Here is a 16,359-nt window from a genome sequence, read left to right as displayed (position 1 = left end):
GTTGCATCTGAAGTTCAACTCTTTCTTTATAAAGCTCCAAATTAGGAGCAATAGAATATTTTTTTTATCAATTTCTTTAATCTTATCAGCCAATGCACGTATTTCACTACTAATACGTTTTTTCACTCCAGCAGAGTATGAAATAATTTGCCCATGGATATATACTTTAAAGGTATCCCATAATATCCCACTGGAAGTTTCTCCTGTTGAGTTAGATGAAAAGAAAACTGCAATCTGTTCTTTAATGAAATTATCCAAATTTAAATCCTGAAGCAAAATAGAATTGAGCCGCCATTGTCTAGTACTAAAAATTGCATCCCTAAATTTAACTGATAATTTCAAAGGCGCGTGTTCAGAAATGGCGATTGTATCATACTCACAGGTAGTGACAAATGAAACTAATCGAGAATCAATAAAGAAGTAATCGATACTAGAGTAATTATGATATACATGAGAAAGAAAGAGAACTCTTTATCATTAGGATATAAAAACCTCCAAACGTCTAAAATTCCCGAGTCAACTAAAAAGGAATTAATAAAAGTAGCAGATTTGTTTGGAAGTACCTGATTGGGCACAGACCTATCCATCATAGATTCAAACAACAATTAAAATCACCGCCCATTATTAACATATATTCATTTAAATTGGGAAGAGATACAAATAAATGCTTAAAGAATTCAGGATAATCAATATTTGGTGCATAAACATTAACCAAAACTACCTTTTGGTTATAAAGTAAACCAGTAATTAATAGAAATCTACCACATGGGTCTGAGATTATACATAATGAACAAATGAGATTGAAGGATCTATAAAAATGGAAACACCTTTCACTTTGGTTGATGAGTTGCCCTTTCCAAAACCTAAAAAAAAGCTGATTATCCTCCTTCCTCACGAGTCTCCTGCACAAAAATAATCTGAGCATTCAATCTATGAAAAACTTATAAAATCTTCTTCCGTTTAATTGGATGATTCAAACCATTCGTGTTCCATGAAACAAAGTTAATAATATTATACATTTTCCTTAAATAAACCATATGGTAAGTAAAGGGTTAACCATATTGCATAGGAAACTCATGAATCAGGACGAGGAACAAAAGTTTAAAGAGGAACCGGAAGTTACGACAATACAGACATTTTTGTAGTTTCAAATCAGCCCAAATGAAAAATACTGAACTCAAAGTAACATCGTGCCCCGCCAACAAAGCCCCGAAACCTGGCCAATAGGCAGCCAGAAAACTATCTAAGAACCACCCAACCCCCATCTCTTTTGTCGGCAAGTCTCCAAATTCTAAAAAAATTTTTAGAAACATCCATAGTCTAAACAATGCGAAAGGAATGCCAAACACAGTTAAGTGGAAAAAAAAACAACCCTTTGCAGACCATTTTAAAAGACATGGTCTTAAAAAATGAAACAGAGTACAATCTTAATAATATTTCAAGAAAAATCAAATAATCACCAGGCCAGAGTCTTAATAATTTTCTAAAATGAACAGTCAAAAATAAAAAAAGTAAAATAATCAAGGAAAAGGGAAGGAATATTAACATAGAGCAAACATAAGCAAAAACAAAGTACCAGAGGACTCAGCCCAAGGGCAAAGCTCTACAAACTTAAAATGTCTGAATCTATAAGCTGGTTATTAATTAATAAACCGGGTGTATACAAATATAAAGGAACTGTAAATTAACTAAACATCTGAGCTCAAGGAATGTTCTTCGAGAAATTGTTGTGCGCCGTCCATGGACTTAAACCATTTAAACGATTTATTGGGTAAAACAACTCTTAAGCGAGTGGGGTATAGCGAGCTGGTCGGAAGCTCCTTTGATATAATTCTGAATCACCGATTTAAAACATGATCTTTCTTGCAATACCTCAGGGCAATAATCTTCAACCAAACAAAACTTAAGATTTTGATGTACAATAATTCCTTTCCGACGAGCAATTCGAATTAAGTGCTCCTTAGTACTCACATAGTGAAATCGAAGAATCACAGGGCGTGGATTTAATTCTTTCGATGATCTTGGTCTTAATGCTTGATACACACAATCGAGTACTGGAGGAGAGGAGAAGACCTCCGAGCCAAAGACTTCCATTAAGAATTGAGAAAAAAATTTAGTAAGGTCCCTGCTCTCAACATCCTTGAAATTCCATGTAGCTCTTAAGATCAAGATCAAACTATTGTATACAATATTTTGTCTGAGTACTTTTTAAATCTTACAATGAGAACCTGTTCCTTAAATTCCTTTACTTCATCTTTCATTCACAGATGGAGCATGGCTAAAACTGGCAAAAGCCTACCACTTACTCAAAGTCTACACATTCACCTGAGCAACACAATAAAAATTAGTGTATTGGGAGCAGTGGTTCTTTTTTTTGTGATATCAATGATAATTCTGGGATGGCAGATCTACCTCTACTGCAAACATACAAGAGCAAAGAAATCAGCAGGTGCGTTCTAAATTAACTTTTAAAAGGAGATGTTTGAAATGGCTTTGCCCTTAGCATCTCATTCCAGCTGTTAACTACATATCTCTACATCCAGTGGCAACTTTATTAGTATACCTACTCTTTAATGCAAATATATAATCAGCCAATCATATGGCAACAACACAATGCATAAAGGCTTGCAGACATGGTCAGGAGATTCATTTGTTGTTCAATCCAAAATCAGGATGGGTAAGAAATGCAATTTAAGTGACTTTGATTGTGGAATGATTGTTGGCGCCAGACAGGGTGGTATGAATGTCTCAGAAACTGTTGATATCCTGCGATTTTCATGCACAGCAGTCTCCAGAGCAGGGGTTCTCAACCTCTTTCATGCTATTGACCAATACCATTAAGCAAGAGGTCCATGGACCCCAGATTGAGAACCCCTGTCCTAGAGTTTACAGAGAATGGTGCAAAAAACAACAAAAAAAAACATGCAATGAGTGACAATTCTGTGTGGGGAAATGCCTTGTTAATGAGAGAAGTCGGTGAAGAATGACTAGACAGCTGTCAGAAAGGCGACAATAACTCAAGTAATCACACATTGCAACAGTGGTGTGCAGAAGAGCATCACTGAATGCACAAAACATCGAATCTTGAAGTGGATAAGCTACAGCAACAGAAGACCATGAACATACTCTCCGTGGCCACTTTATTAGGCACGTGAGGTATGCTACATAGTGGCCAGTGAGTATAAAGTACGTCAATGACATAAATCCATATATTGTAAAGAAAGCATCATTACTTTTCATTAAAAGCAACATTAAATTATTAGATACCAGTAGAAAGGCATAATCAGGAATCAATGAGATCCAGATTATATTTCTGTAGTTTTTCATAATGCACCAGCTTCATTTCCAACAACATGCCATTGTGTTACCTCAGCTCCCACCTTGGAGATGATCCCACAACTGTGCTATCTTTATCAGTCTCATGCTAATCAAGGTATGGGGTGCTGTGGCTATGCTGTTTCGCACAAAGAACTGTGCAGAGAGGGAATATGATTGTTTGTGCACCTCCACGTCCTGAGACATTTTCAAAATGGCAGAACATGAAAACTGGCCAGTGGCAATCTTCAATCAAGGAAGGGAGCTGGTGAGGTGAGAAGATTTCCTCTGCCAGAACATATACAGCAATCATAAAAGTGTCAGAAAATTGCACAAGATTAATCCAGCGTACTGTAGAATCCACTGCAATTAATTTTACTCCATATTCCTTGACCAAGTGCAACACAGTAGAGTATTTATGTGGATGGCTCCATAAAGGATATTTTTCTTGTATTTTTCCTATGCCTTAGAAGGAGGACATTTGTTTATTAATTATTTGGTCAATTTCAGAGTGTTCCCATCAATGCTCTTCCCCCACTTACCCTAATCTCCCTCATGTCCTCATCTACTCACCCTAATTCTCTTGGCATCAACTTTAGTACAGGCCTTCTCAGAATCAGAATAGTATCACTGACATGCAGTATATTATGAAATTTGTTGTTTTGGAGAAGCAGAATAGTACAATACATAAAAATACTATAAATTACAAGAAGAAATACACTTTTAAAAATAATTTAAATAAATAATTCAAAAATAGAGCAAAGTAGTGAGGTGCCGTTCATAGGTTGGCTTATTGTCCATTCAGAAGTCTGATTGCTATTCCAAAAGTATTGGGCATGTGTCTTCAGGCTCCTGTACCTCCTCTCTGATAGTAGTAATGAGAAAAGAGCATAACCTGGGTGATAGAAGTCCTTAATGATGGATGCCTTCTTTTTAAGGCATTACCTTTTGAAAATGTCCTCAATATTGGGGAGGCTGGTGCCCGTGATGGAGTTGGCTGAGTTGCAACCTTTGCAGCTTTTTCCAATCCTCTGCAGTGGCCCCTCCATACCAGATGGTGATGCAACCAATTAGAATTCTCTCCATAATACATCTGTAGAAATTTGCTGGAGTCTTTGGTGACATACCAAATCTCCTCAGACTCCTAATGAACGATAGCTGCTGACTTGTCTTCTCAAGATATCACCAAACACTCAAGGTGTGCACATTACAATGCATTAAAAAAATTGAGTTGGTGTCTTCTTCCAGAACACTTACATCCTTCAAAATAAGACCATAAGACTGGAAGATACACAGTAAGAGCAGAATTAGGCCATTTGGCCCATCAAGTCTGTTCTGCCATTTCATCATGACTGATCCATTTCCCTCTCAGCCCCAATCTCCTGCCTTCTCCCCATATCCTCTCATGCCCTAAAATGCAGCTATAGCAAAATCTATCTTTGTTTTAAAGTTACAAGTTCCCAAAAAATAACTACGTGATTTTAATAATTAATGTACATTTGGTGTGTAATTTTTAAGCAATATTATATTTATAGATACAAAGGTTAAACCCAAGAAAAAATATACAGAGAAAAGCAACTTGTCAACACAAAATGATTCTTCAGACTTCCTGGCTACATCAGACAAAGATGAGTATCCGGACATGAAAATACACGATTACAAGGTAAGTACATTTCAGGATTGATAATATACTTATTGTATTTAGCAATGAAAAATTTGTTATACATAAATTAATGCAGTTGATGTGTGTACATGACTTTTTTTTAAAGGTATACAAGCTCCAAGAGAGTATACAAAAGCTAAATTATTATCGTCACAGTTCTTCTGATTGTCTTAAACTGATACAATCAAATGAAGATCTTGTTGCTGAATCAAACGATGAGCTTACAGGAAAATTAAAATTTTCTCTATCTTACAATAAAGTACAATCAAAGCTACAAATGACAATTTTACAAGCATTTCATCTTCCTGCTCGACATGCCAAACGGACTACGGACTCCTTCATTCGAATAAAGCTATTCATCAGCTTGCTTCAGTACCAATGTATTCTTCGTCAATGGGACACGAAAATTGTGAAAAACACCAGTTATCCCTGTTTTGGAGAGCACCTTACCTGTTCTGTTGAAAGGGATGTCAGCAAGAAAGCTACTTTAAAACTTCAGGTACTTCATGCTTTTTTACAGTACTTAAATCTTCTGATTTCCCTTTTATTTTGAATTATTGTCTCCATTTATCAGTCATTTTCATTTTATCTGTATGAACAAGCCACTGAGTTTAAGGTTCAGGTAAACCAATCTAGGACATTACAGTCTCTTACCAGTGTGCCCCCCTCACAATATCAGGCTTTGGCTTTATATGAAAATAATAGAATAGGAACATAGAAACTAGTAGCAGGTAATTTGGTACCTTGAACTTCCTTGAACTTTTCCGTCATTCAGTGTGATTAGAGTTGATCACTAATTCAATAACCTGCTCCTACTTTCTCCCTATATCACTAGAGTCTTTAGTCTTACACCAAACTTCTTAAATACATTTAATGACTTGGCCTTAACTGCCTTTGCAGCTTGAAAATCCCACAGGTTCACCAACCCTTTTGGGGAAGAAATTTCTCGTCATTCTTTCTCTTAAATGCTTTACCCTACATTCTGAAGTCTGGGGTCCCTGATTTTGGGCTCCAAATCACTGGGAGCATCCTATATTATTTGCCTTTCTTGCTCACTCCCTATTGGATTTTATATTTCAATGAATTCTCCTCTCATGTTTCTAAATTCGAGTGAATTTTGATATCATATATTTTTAATTTCCTGGTGACATAGAGGAGGCTATTGCAGTCCATCTAGTCTATGCTAGCTCATCAGACAATCCCATTCTCCAATAATTTTCTCTGCAACTTGTACAAGCCCAGGTGACCCATTTTGCTTTCATATTTTGTCTGTCAGATTCGGAATTTGCCTAGTGAAATTTCACAGTATTCCTTCCGTAGCAAGAACATCTGTCCTCAAATAAGGAGACCAAAACAGCATACAGTTCTCATGTTGTAGTCCCATCATAGCCCTGTTCAATTGTAGTAATATTGAAGGTTTCCACAAATATAAACAGCGGAGGTGTTTTATATTTAACAAAAGCTCTAACAACTCATTTATTATACTCCAAACACTGAACACAAAGCATGGTAAAAACTTTACATAATTATATCATCATGTCAGACCAGCATCTTAAAATGAACCCCAACTCAATGTTGGTGGTTGTGAATTATGTACGTTTCCACCAGTCACGTTACCCTACACAGGCCACCGCAGAATTCACTAAACTGATATTGTGAGCCTGTCTGGAGCTCGGACGAGTCACCCAGCTCGGGTCCTATGTTTGGGTGGAGTAACAACAGGAACCTCTGGCTCGTCCAGGGGTGTGTTGACACACTCATGGTCATGTCTTGACATCAGGGGCATGCTAGCAGAAACCTCCAAATCTTGGTGGGCTGGTTTAAGGTGATCTACTGAAATACCTTCAGGTGTACCTCATTTATCAATGATATAAGTCCATCATAAGGGGATCTAAAGGGATGTTGGTGTGCATCATAGAAGACAAAAACAAATGAAGTGAGATGTAGGTCAACCAGAACCCAAGAGTGCTGTACGCCATAATGGGAGGTAGGAGTAGGTGAAAAGGGATTGAATTTACTGAGGAGGGTGGAACGTTGTTGAGAGGCCACGCCAGGAAGGAAATCACTTGGCACTTGTAACAGCTGCCTATATACCAACTCAGCCCACAAATCCTCTTTTGGAGCTGTTCTGAGCCCCAGCAGGACCCATGGGAGATGATCATGCCAACACCCATCGGTCAGGGAAGCCCTCAGAGCAGCCTTTAAGGAGCGGTGAATCCCCTCACATGGACTGCGGGTGATATGCAGTGGTGTGATGTAGCCTAATGCCGAGGTTCCAGACCTTCGCAGCCCAGAAGTCTGAAATGAATTAGGGACCGCGGTCAGAGGGAATATCAGATAGGGTGCCAAATTGAGCAATCCAAGTACTGATGAATGCTTGAGTCACGTCTGCGGCCATTGTCGAAGCTAGAGGGACGACCGCTGGCCACCTGGTGGTATGGTCCACCATGGTAAGGTGAGGGGGGGGTCGAAGAGGACCATCAAAGTCCACATTGACATGGTCAAACCGTCGCTCAGGGACCTCAAAAGGTGCCAATGGCACCTGGACATGACGGTTAAATCCTCGCCCTCTGGCAGCAGTCCAATCACGCACGCCCTTTCCAATGCCATGCCGCATCAACCAGTTTCTGCAAGACCCCCTGTCCCGGATGCGAGAGGTCAGATATGGAGTCAAAAACAGTCCACCTGCAACTTGTGGGCACTATGGAGTGAGGGGGACCAGCTGAGACACTGCATGGGAGTGAAACCCCAGCTTCCCTGGACTTAATGTCAGACAGCCGCAGGCCTGTGACTGCTATTCGGTCAGCCCAGACCTCCGGGTCAGTAGCTTGGTATCATCAAACGGCCTGGTCATCTCCACTAACCAGTCAAGCATGTGATTAGGGATGTTGTTTTCGGTGCACTATACAGGTTCTGTAGCTTGCATAATGGGAAGTGGGCAATCCATAATAGCGGCTATTTTTGATGGGAGGGGTTTCGCACCTTCTGCAGAGATGCGATGGCCAAGCAAGTCAATGGCTGGCAACCCGAACTAGCGTTTACCAGGGTTAATAATCAACCAGTGTTGGCTTAAGCACTGGAAAGGTGTGCAGAGGTGAGGTACATGTTCGGATTTGGATGCACTGGCGACCAGTACTTCATCCAGGTAAACAAAAAGAAAATGTTAGTCTTTTAATACAGAGTCCATCAGCCATTGGAAAGTTTTTTCAGCCCAAACGGCAAGTGCAGGAACTCAGAGGCCAAACAGAATTGTCACAGCCCCTAACTAGATTGACTTTGCAAAAAATTAACTTTCCGGTTAAATCTGCCAAGAATTCTTGAATATGTGGGACTGGGTAATAATCGGTGGTGGTGGCTTCATTAAGGCATCAGTAACCACCACATGGGCAGCAACCACCATCGGACTTGGGGACCATATAGAGCGGTGTAGTGTAATTCAACCAACGTGCAATGCCAAGTCTTTCCATGTTGGCTCTTCTATACATTTCCACCTGTTACATTACCCTAAAAGACTGCCTGGTGTCTCTGGGCCTGTATTCACTCGAATTCAGAAAGAATGAGGGCTGACCTCATTGAAACCTATTGAATGGTGAAAGGTCTTGATAGAGTGGATGTGGAGAGGATGTTTCCTATAGACATAGCCTCAGAATAGAGGGGGTACATTTAGAATGGAGATGACGAGGAATTTCTTTAGCCAGAGAGTGGTGAACCTGTGGAATTCTTTGCCACAGGCAGCTGTGGAGGCCAAGTCTTTATATATATTTAAGGCAGAGGTTGAAAGACTCTTGATTGGTCAGGGCATGAAAGGATACAGGAAAAGGCAGGAGATTGAGGCTGAGAGGAAAATTGGATCAGCCATGATGAAATGGCGGAGAGACTCGATGGGCCAAATGGCTGAATTCTGCTCCTATATCTTATGGTCTTATATCCCTGTCCCTGTACTCAAATTCCCTGCCTACAAAGACCAACACACCACTTTTTTTTTCAGCTGCCTGCTGTATTTGCTTCTAGCTAGTGTACAAGGACTATTGAGTTTTGTTTCACCTTCCCCTTTAATTCATCATTCATCAGTTAATAAATTGTCCAGTGGTATTTCTTAGCTCTACTGATATAGGTTCCACATCATCTGATCTAATCTATCTCCACACTCCCGTGTTCATTTTAAACACAAGAGATTCTTCAGATGCTGGAAATTCAGGTTCACGCACGCACGCACGCGCGCACACGCGCACACGTGCACACAATGCTGGGAGATTTCAGCAGGCCAGGCGGTATCTATGGAAAGGAATAAAGAGTTGATGTTTTGGGCCATTGACTCTATTCCAGTCCTGATGGAGGGTCTTGGCCCAAAACATCTACTCTTTATGCCTTTCCATAGATGGTGCCTATCATGCTGAGTTCCTCCAACATTTTGCGAGTGTTGTGTTGATTTCCTGTTTAACCAGCAATGCTACCCCACCACCTTTCTTTTTTGTTTTCTTTCTCCTGTCCTTCCTAAACACTGAAAACCTCTATATGTTCAGTTTCCATTCTTCATCCCCTTCAGCCTCAAACCCAGCATTTTTTCTATCTGTATTTGGCTCATTAACTCATCCACTTTATTATGAATGCTCCACACTTCCGATTAGTCTTTTTTTTATCTGTAATTCTTAGGCTCCTGAATATTATTTTGCACTGTAGCACTATTTGTTTATTCCTCTTGATTTTTCTGTCTTCCACTTTTGTTTTCCCCTTCTTGTCATTTGCTATACACAGTATCTTTCACTAAAACAGAGATCACAGCCCAGTGTTTAGGAATGAATGCAGTACCGGAGCTACTTTGATCCTAAATGTTTCTCTTTCTGTAAATAAAATTCACAATTAAAAGCTACATATTGTAATGATTTTGGATTATAATGGCAAATGTCTTGACATGGCTCTAGAAACTGTATTGTAATACCTTGCTTAGATAATGAATCTTGCTTGCTTTAGTTGTGTAACATGAACCAAGTGGTTGATAGAGTATTTACTTCCACTTAATACTGCATCATGACAAGCAGGAAAGTAATCAAGTATCTTATTGAATAATTGGCTCTCATTGCTGCTATCGAGTTTCAATGAGATTTACAGGAAGATGTTTTCAAATACAATTATCAAAGTATTCCAACCTTTAACTTAGCTAAAGGTAAATGGTAGCCTGGTACAGTGAGAGTCAAAATGTAATCCCTAAATTTTTTAAATTACACATTAGCCTCAAAGTGTCTGGAAGTAACACCCAAATGCTTGCCTTCTCATAGATGACTGACAATAATTAAGAAAGTGAAGGAAAGTAACTATATTTTAAAGGATCAAAGGCGTTTGGCCCTGGCTAAATTTTCCAAACATATGAATGACATCTGAGGAATGAAAAAATGGAAACACCCTTATTCAAAAAAGGATATAAAGATCAATGCAGTACCTGCAGATAGGTCGGTTCCATCTCTGTCATGGGAAAGCTTTTAGAGGCAATAATCAGAGACAGAAAATAGCAGTGCTATTTGTAGATGTGCTCAATGATCGGGAGGGCCTTTCCTGTGGTGGACTGGACTATATCCACTACTTTTTGTAGGCTTTTCCATTCTTGGACATTGGTGTTCCCCTGCCTGGCTGTGAGACAAGCAGTCAGGGTACTCTCCGCTGTGCTTCTGAGGAAATTTATCAAAGTTTTAGGTGGCATGAAACAATCAACACTCTGAGCATCACTGCTAGCCAAAAACTTTCATATTCAAACACAACATCGTGGTTATATTAGCAGCATGGAAGCTAGAACTCTATAGCCTCAAAACCCATTCTCCACTTGCACAGCTCTACTCAGCAGTATGATAGAAGCCGGTCTCTCCTTTGGATGGACACAGCTGCTGCCGTAGGTAGGCAAAGTAGTAAAGAAAGCATATGCATGCTTGTCTTCACCTGACGGGGCCTAGAGTACAAGAGTTGGGACACCATGTGCCAGTAGTCTAAGACTGCTCAGAAGTATTGTTTGCAGTACTGTAGCCCTGCTACTGGAAAGATGTGATTAAGCTAGAAAGGACGTAGAAAAGATTCACAAGGATGTTGCTGGGACTGGAGGGCTTCCGTTATTTGAAGAGATTGGCTGGACTGTTTTCCCTAGAGCGAAGGAGGCTGAGGGATGACCTTATAGAGGTGTATAAAATCATGTGGGGCAAAGGTTAGATGGATTGTCTGTCATTTTCCAGGATAGGAAAGACTAAAACTAAATGGCATTGGTTTAAAGTGAGAAAGAAATGATTTCAAGGAGACCTGAGGAGCACATTTTTCATACAACGTGCGGTGGCCATATGGAACAAGCTGCCAGAGGAAGTAATTGAGATGGGTTCAGTTACCATGTTTAAAAGACATTTGAACAGGTACATTGGACAGGAACTGTTTAGAAGGATATTGGCCAAATGCAGGCAAATTTAACTAGGTCAGGAAGAAACCTTGTTTAGAATGGATGAATTGGGCCAGCAGGCTTGCCTCGATGATGTATAACTTGATGACTCTGTCTAGGGCAGAGCAATTTGCTTGGTCAGTTATCAAAGAACTAAAACCTAGCACTCAAGCATTGAATAAGATACCCATGTGCATACTCTTGATCAACTATATTTTTTTAATCCTCCTCTTCTAAGTAGTCAAACATTTGGTACTTCAACAAAGTAGAAGCTACTTCTGAAAATGGTGTAGACTGTTTGGACAGTAAAGACAATTTTAAAAAGTAGTTATTTGGTTTGAATCTTTTCTTTAAAAGTGTTTACCCCACTCTCTCCCCTCTTCTGATTCTAACTGCTCACAGCTGTACTCACTGGCCTAAAGATCTGTCACCAAGCTTCCCTCACTGTTGTTCTGTAATTATATTTCAGAAGATGAAGGAATCTTCTCAAATGAATCTAAGTACTACCATTTCAAGTTCAACTCCTCTCCCCTTCACAGCACTAAAACAGAAACCTTTCGAGCATTTGCTAATTGATATTTTAATTCAAACTTTCAGGCTCATGTTTAAATTTAGCAGCCTTGTATTTTTCTAAAGTTCTCCAAAGAAGTTTCAAACGAACCAGAAAAAGCAGCTAAATTATTACATTAATCAAATCACCAACCATCTGCTTTCTTGGAGAGGAGAAACTACATAATGAAGGTATTCACAGACTGGAAGACTTGGGTGCTGTTACGTAATGGTCTGGATCAATTAGTACCGTAATTTCCTTAAAATTTTCAGCAGCTGACAGCATTCAGGTTTCTTTTCCAGCACAACACAAGGATGTCAAGAAATGGATTGAGAGACTTCAAGGCTGCCACAGGATCCAGTGATTCCTCCCTTAGTGTCATGCTAGGAGCAGTGAGAGCCTGCAAAGATGTCACACTCACTTTTTTATAAATAATGTTAAAGCTTCACTTCACTAGCAGGATAAAAATAAACATTAGTATTTCACCAATAAGCAGTCTGGGTAATGCACCTCTTGTTCATATTTAGTGTCCCATCTTGTATGAACTTTGGTTCTTCATGCAATATGACTCCTTGTAAATAATCTCTTTGCCAGGTCTGGGATTTTGACAAATACTCACGATGTGATGCATTAGGGGAAGTAAGGATATCATTAAGCAACTTGGATTTATCAAATACAACGGAATTCTGTGAGGACTTACAGAGTGTCCAAAAGGTATAAATGTTGTTATTTTGCCTTTCCAGTACATTAATATATTTTATGCCAATGCTCTTCAGTATTCTTTGAAAAGTGTTCCTCAGTGGATCAACTGAAGAATTTGAGATGATGTGTTAATAACCTAGGCCTATAATCTGCTACAAAACCAAGTAAGAACACACTGTATTGCAATTTTATAAGACATAAGATATAGGATCAGAATTAGGCCATTTGGCCCTTCGAAACTTCTATTCCATCATGGCTGATTTACTATCCCTCTCACCTCATTCTCCTACATTCTCCCCTTAACCTTCGATGCCCTCACTGATCAAAAACATAACGCCCTCCACTTTAAACATACCCAATGTCTTGGCCTCCACAGCCACCTGTGGAAATGAATTCCACAGATTCACCACTCACTGGCTGAAGAAATTCCTTCCTCATCTCTGTTCCTTCTATTCTGGGGCTGTGTCTTCTGGTCCTAGACTGCCCCCGCACCCCCCCCCCCCACCACAGGAAACATCCTCTCCAAATCCACTCTTTCAATATTTAATAGGTTTCAATAAGAGTCTAAATTCCAGTGAATACAGGCCCAGAGCCATCAAACGCTTCTCATACATTAACCCTTTCATTCCTAGGAGCATTTTTGTGAGCCTCTTCTGAAATATCTGCAACACCAGCACATCTTTTCTTAGATAAAGGGCCCAAAACTGCTCACAATACTCTGTATGGTCTGACCAATGCCTTATATTTGTAAAAGTTACACATTCAGGAACCTGATAATGGAAACATAGCAACTTGAGCAATAGATTTCATAATTATTTAAACCTGTAATGAACAAATACATATATATGAACATCACATTTTCAGTAATTTTTATTATATTTGGTTCCCTCAGGAGGTCATTGGAGAAATATTTGTATCTCTTAAATATCTTCCAACAGCCCAAAAATTAGAAGTTGCACTACTGAAGTTGAAAATTGGTTGCCTGAGCAACAGTCAAAATTCAGGTACGCAAAGCTCTTATAGTCTTATTACATTAATCTCATTCTGAGATCAAAACTTAGAACCTATCAGCTTTATTTTCATTAAAGTTTGTATTCAATGAATGCTCTGCCTCAGGTAAATTTACCTTTACTGCATTTTTAAGACTGATGTGTTTTCTGTTTAACTCTGGAACATGAAAGATTTTTGAAAGCAAAATGACGCCATACTAGAAATCTCTTATAAAATAGAAAATGTTGGATTCCTTGGTAAGTCAAGCAACTAATGTGTCAATGGCTTTTTCTGATCTGAAACATTTATTTTCTCCACACTTGGACTGACAATTTACAACATTTTTGGTTGTACTTTCTGTACTACATTGAAAGTATTTGGTACAAATCTATTGGCCAGCATACTTACGCAGTGACAGCATTGTTCCATCCAAAGATATTCCTGGACAGGTTGACACAGACAGCACAGGAGGTGATGCTGCTGTCGCACAGCTCTGGCAGTTTGGGTTTGATGCTGACTGAGATTCTGATTTAGATGCATTTATTTATCTATCACATATACATTAAAAGATGCAGTGAACTGCATTGTTTCCATTAATAACCATTGCTTCCATTGCTGAGGGCGGCCCGCAAGCGTCACCACACATTCCGGTGCCAAACACACCATGCCCACAATGTTCAGCAGAGCAACACAATCAGCAACACCAACAAAGCAAGCCAACAGCAGTAAAACAAACTCCTTTCCCACCCTCATGCTCACACACACCCCATCCCCAGGACAGGCCACCTCTGGGCCTCCAGCCTTTGGCGCCAGATCCTCAGACTAGCAGATAGCAGGCCTCCAACTTCAGATTTTGTCCCAGGACTCGCTGATCACAGCTTCGACCTTTGGGCCCTGTCTTCCTGAGCTGTGTGGCCCTCCGACACTGATTGCCTGGGCCCTCGTGATCCCTTTGGCCTTTACCTTCGGTCTTCAACCTTTAGGCTTCTACTTTCAGACTTGCCGTTCTCCGTACTCGACCTTTGGCTTTGCCCTCTGCACTTCTCCTCGCTCTGCCTATCAACCCCAAGACTTACCAATCGCAGATTTAATCTTTCGGCCTCAACTTCCAGACTTGGAAGGACCTCTGATCCCAGCGGAGCGCTCCGACCCCAGCCGAACACTCCAAGCTGCAATCAAACCGCTCTCCAGACTTTTCATTTACTATCCCTGAGTTTGATTTCTGGAATTTCCACACTTTGCTTGTGGCCACCTGGGCTTTCCCTGGGTGTTCTAGTTTTCTCCCACCTCCCAAACGCATGCTGGTTGATAGGTTGTGACTTCTGTAAAGGCAGCACCTGTCGTCAGAGATCCGCCACCCAGCTCATGCTCCCTTCTTACTGCTGCCGTCAGAAGGTGCAAGAGCCTCAGGACTCTCGCCACCAGGTTCAAAAGCAGTTACTACCCCTCAGCCACTCTGCTTAACTGTCATCATTCAAATGTTCCCACAACCAATGATCTCACTTTCAAGGACTCTTTATCTCATTATCTTATATTCTCATTATTTGTTGTTATTTATTTACATTTGTAGTTGCACAGTTTGTTGCCTTCTCACTCTGATTGATCTTTCATTGACCCTGTTATGATTACTATTCTGTAGATTGGCTGAGTATGCTCTCAGGAAAATGGATCTCAGGGTTGTATATGGTGACATATATGTACTTTGATAATGAAATTTACTTTGAACGTGTTGAATGATGATTAAGCAGTTTTAAGTAGAGATGCCACACATACATATGATGCTCCATGAGCTTAGTTCGCCACCTAGTGGTTACATCAGTGTTGGTCCCTCCAGAAACCTGGAAGGTCCAAAATACACTGCAGAGCTAGCAAAATAAAATGGAAAATACAAATCACAGACTACAATATCAATTTCATATCCCATTTTTATTCAATTAATCAACCCAAAATTTATTCCTGTTTTCAATATTTTGTAATTTTACTGCTTCTTTTTGAAAACATTATGTTTAGAATGGAGGCACAAGAGACTGGAATCTGGAGCAAAAAAGGCCTGGTTTTCTCAGTGCCCACCCGCAGTAGGGGTAATTTACAGAAGTCTCCTAACTTGTCAACTAGCATGTCTTTGGGGATGCGGGAGAAAACTAAAGTAGCTGGGGAAAGCCCAGGTGGCCAAAAGCAGAGTGTGGAAACTGCAGAATTCATACACAGTCAGCATCAACCCCAGATCGCTACAGTAGAGTACCTTCAACAGCCTGTTTTTTACATACTATTTAGAATAAATAATTCATGGGATCAATTTAAAAGCCATGGAAAATTGAAATAACAAAATAGGAATGGCATCATAATCTGTAACTGCTACTTATGATGCATGAAGGCAAGACAATGGCTACATTTCATTAGGAGTTTGAGAAGATTTGGTGTGTCACCTAAATCACTCTCACATTTCTACAGATGTACCATGGAGAGCATTCTGACAGACTGCATAGGGTCGATATAAGCTGCAGAGAGTTGTAAAATTAGTCAGCTCCATCATGGGCACTAGCCTCTGTCGTATCCAGGGCAGGGCATCTTCAAGAAGAAAAGACAGCGTCAATCATGAAGGACCCCCACCACCCAGGACATGCCCTCTTCTCAAGCTACCATCAAGAAGGAGGTACAGAAGCCTGAAGGCACACACTCAGCCATTGAGGGACAGTTTCTTCCCCTCTGATTTCTGAATGGACATTGAAC

At 40.0% G+C, this 16,359-nt stretch overlaps 1 protein-coding gene across 1 annotated transcript in view; it reads left to right on the top strand.

The window, feature by feature from the left end:
• The window catches only part of syt19 (synaptotagmin XIX), a 55,775-nt gene that overhangs the window by 24,810 nt on the left and 14,606 nt on the right, over nucleotides 1–16,359 (top strand). Inside the window, exons 2-6 of the mRNA XM_072273158.1 lie at nucleotides 2,268–2,449; nucleotides 4,851–4,978; nucleotides 5,085–5,477; nucleotides 12,532–12,651; nucleotides 13,532–13,643. Of these exons, the coding sequence (XP_072129259.1) occupies nucleotides 2,268–2,449; nucleotides 4,851–4,978; nucleotides 5,085–5,477; nucleotides 12,532–12,651; nucleotides 13,532–13,643 (935 nt within the window). The remainder of the gene's footprint in view (nucleotides 1–2,267; nucleotides 2,450–4,850; nucleotides 4,979–5,084; nucleotides 5,478–12,531; nucleotides 12,652–13,531; nucleotides 13,644–16,359) is intronic.

This window comes from Mobula birostris, chromosome 11 (assembly GCF_030028105.1).
Source record: "Mobula birostris isolate sMobBir1 chromosome 11, sMobBir1.hap1, whole genome shotgun sequence".
In the NCBI taxonomy this organism is placed as follows: Eukaryota; Metazoa; Chordata; class Chondrichthyes; order Myliobatiformes; family Myliobatidae; genus Mobula; species Mobula birostris.
This window is presented reverse-complemented; position numbering and strand designations above follow the sequence as displayed.